At 38.9% G+C, this 2,058-nt stretch overlaps 1 protein-coding gene across 1 annotated transcript; it reads left to right on the plus strand.

Annotated features, from left to right (window-relative positions):
• The first annotated feature begins 930 nt into the window (after positions 1 to 930).
• LOC141607569 (protein FAR1-RELATED SEQUENCE 5-like) lies at positions 931 to 1,806 on the plus strand. Its single transcript, XM_074426922.1, has one exon. It carries the CDS (start codon positions 931 to 933, stop codon positions 1,804 to 1,806), a length of 876 nt encoding a protein of 291 aa, XP_074283023.1.
• Positions 1,807 to 2,058: the final 252 nt, after the last annotated feature.

A 2,058-nucleotide genomic window follows, 5' to 3' on the forward strand; every position in this document is an offset into this window, starting at 1 on the left:
TTGAATTTGCAATTTCGCTTTATCCTTTGCTTTCATTATCATCGGTGTTGTTCTCCGTCAAATTCGATCGAATTTGATTTGTAATCGTCTTTCTCTGCAAATTTGCTTTATTCTTTCCGTAGATTAAAATCGTCCTTGGTTTTCCGTTGAAATTAGCAATACGTCGCTTTCTGATATTAATTTTGCAAAACATTTTCAATACTCCTTTGCTTTTGAGCTCTTCTCTCTGTTCCACTGTGTGAATATTCCTGTTCTGTTGTCAATGCTAATGTCACCACATTGTAGCAGTCTCACTGTTACTGTAACATTCATTAGTTGCTTTATCGTTACATTCCGTCAATTTTGATTATATTTGTCTTTATTCTGTTGCTTTTCAGTTTTTTTGGTTAATCGATTTTATGTTTGCTTCAATTTTAATGAAATTCGTTCACTTATACTTCAATTTACGGTCTGCTTTCCTTTGATTATACTCTTACTTGCTTTTGTCTTAAATATTAGGTCAAATATCCTCGTCTTTGTTGATTTTCACGTTCAAATTCGGTCAAATTTCATTATATTTGACCTCTTTTCCTGTTTTGTATATTCCCGTCCCATTGTCTCGTATATTCCTGTTCTGCTTGTCAATGCTTACAGCTCGACTTGTTACAATATCAATTTCTACCGTAACACAATCACATATATTCATTTTCCATTTCACATATAACATATCTTTGTAGCACTTCCGGATGTCCTCTTTTATTATCAGAACAATGTTACTCTTTGTAATACCACCGTTGTATTTCAGGTCACTAATACTCGTATTTTCCTTTTTGTATTACTGACTCAATCACACTCAACCCCATTCTACGCCAATTGTCCAAGAGCAACCCAATCCTCAACCAAATAATCGACATTGTTCTGTCTCACACGCCTAATGGAGGTGAGCGCTGGATGCGTGTGGTTGAGCACAAGTTTAGACCTACCATTGGTGCAGTTTTCGCCTCCCTTGAGGCTGGAATCAAGTTCTACGAGGTTTATGCTCGGGCATGCGGATTTACCCCTCGGAAGCACAGTACGAAAACACTACGAGGTGGTGTTGCACACCAAAAATTCGTAGTCTGCAACCGTCAAGGGTTCAGGGAATCTAAACCGAAACAGCATCCCAGAACCAAGGATGATGAGAATATGGGTGATGGGTCGTCCACAACTAGTACAGTTACACGGCGAGTTAAAATCACAAGAATTGGATGCCGAGCGTACGTCAGATTTGCCCTTCTACATGGCCTTGATGGCCCAGCTATGATTGACGAGTTTTCTGAAGTCCACAATCATCGTCTCACCTCTGTCTGTAACAGAGATCTCGATAAGATTTCACGATCCCTTGATATGTTCCAGAAGACGCTTATCTTGGACAACTCCAAGTTGAATATTGGCGCTGGATTGACCTTTAGACAGGTTAAGGAACTTGTCAATGGGTATGAAAATATCGGTGCTACATTGATAGATTTTAAGAACTTTCAAAGAGATATCAAGTGCTACATTGGGTTAAGAGATGCTGACCTTTTCATCGATCGACTCGAGAAACTCAAAGCAACCCAACCCCAGTTCTACTTCGCCTATGATGTTGATCCGCAAAACCGTCTAACAAAGTTCTTTTGGGCTGATGCTACATGTATTAGAAACTACTCATTCTTTGGGGATGCTATTAGCTTCGACCCTACTTACGGAACCAACAAGTATGATATGGTTTTTACACCATTCACAGGTGTTAATCACCACGTAAAAGTCGGTGTTGTTTGTCGGTTGTCTCCTGTTACACGAGGATGACATCTCCTTCCAATGGACCTTTCAAAGATTTCTTGACTTGCTATGGGACAAAAGAGAGCGCAGATTCATGATCACGGATCAATGCCCTGGCATAAAGAAGGTAATAGTGTGACAATGTTATCAGAATGACTTACTTAAGATTATTGTACCACAACTTTCTGACTCCAACTACCATTGTTCCATCTCTTCCTCTTTTACAAGGTTATTCAATAACAATGTCACTGTAACTAAATTACTAACATATAATTTACT

This window comes from Silene latifolia, chromosome 10, assembly GCF_048544455.1.
Source record: "Silene latifolia isolate original U9 population chromosome 10, ASM4854445v1, whole genome shotgun sequence".
In the NCBI taxonomy this organism is placed as follows: domain Eukaryota; kingdom Viridiplantae; phylum Streptophyta; class Magnoliopsida; order Caryophyllales; family Caryophyllaceae; genus Silene; species Silene latifolia.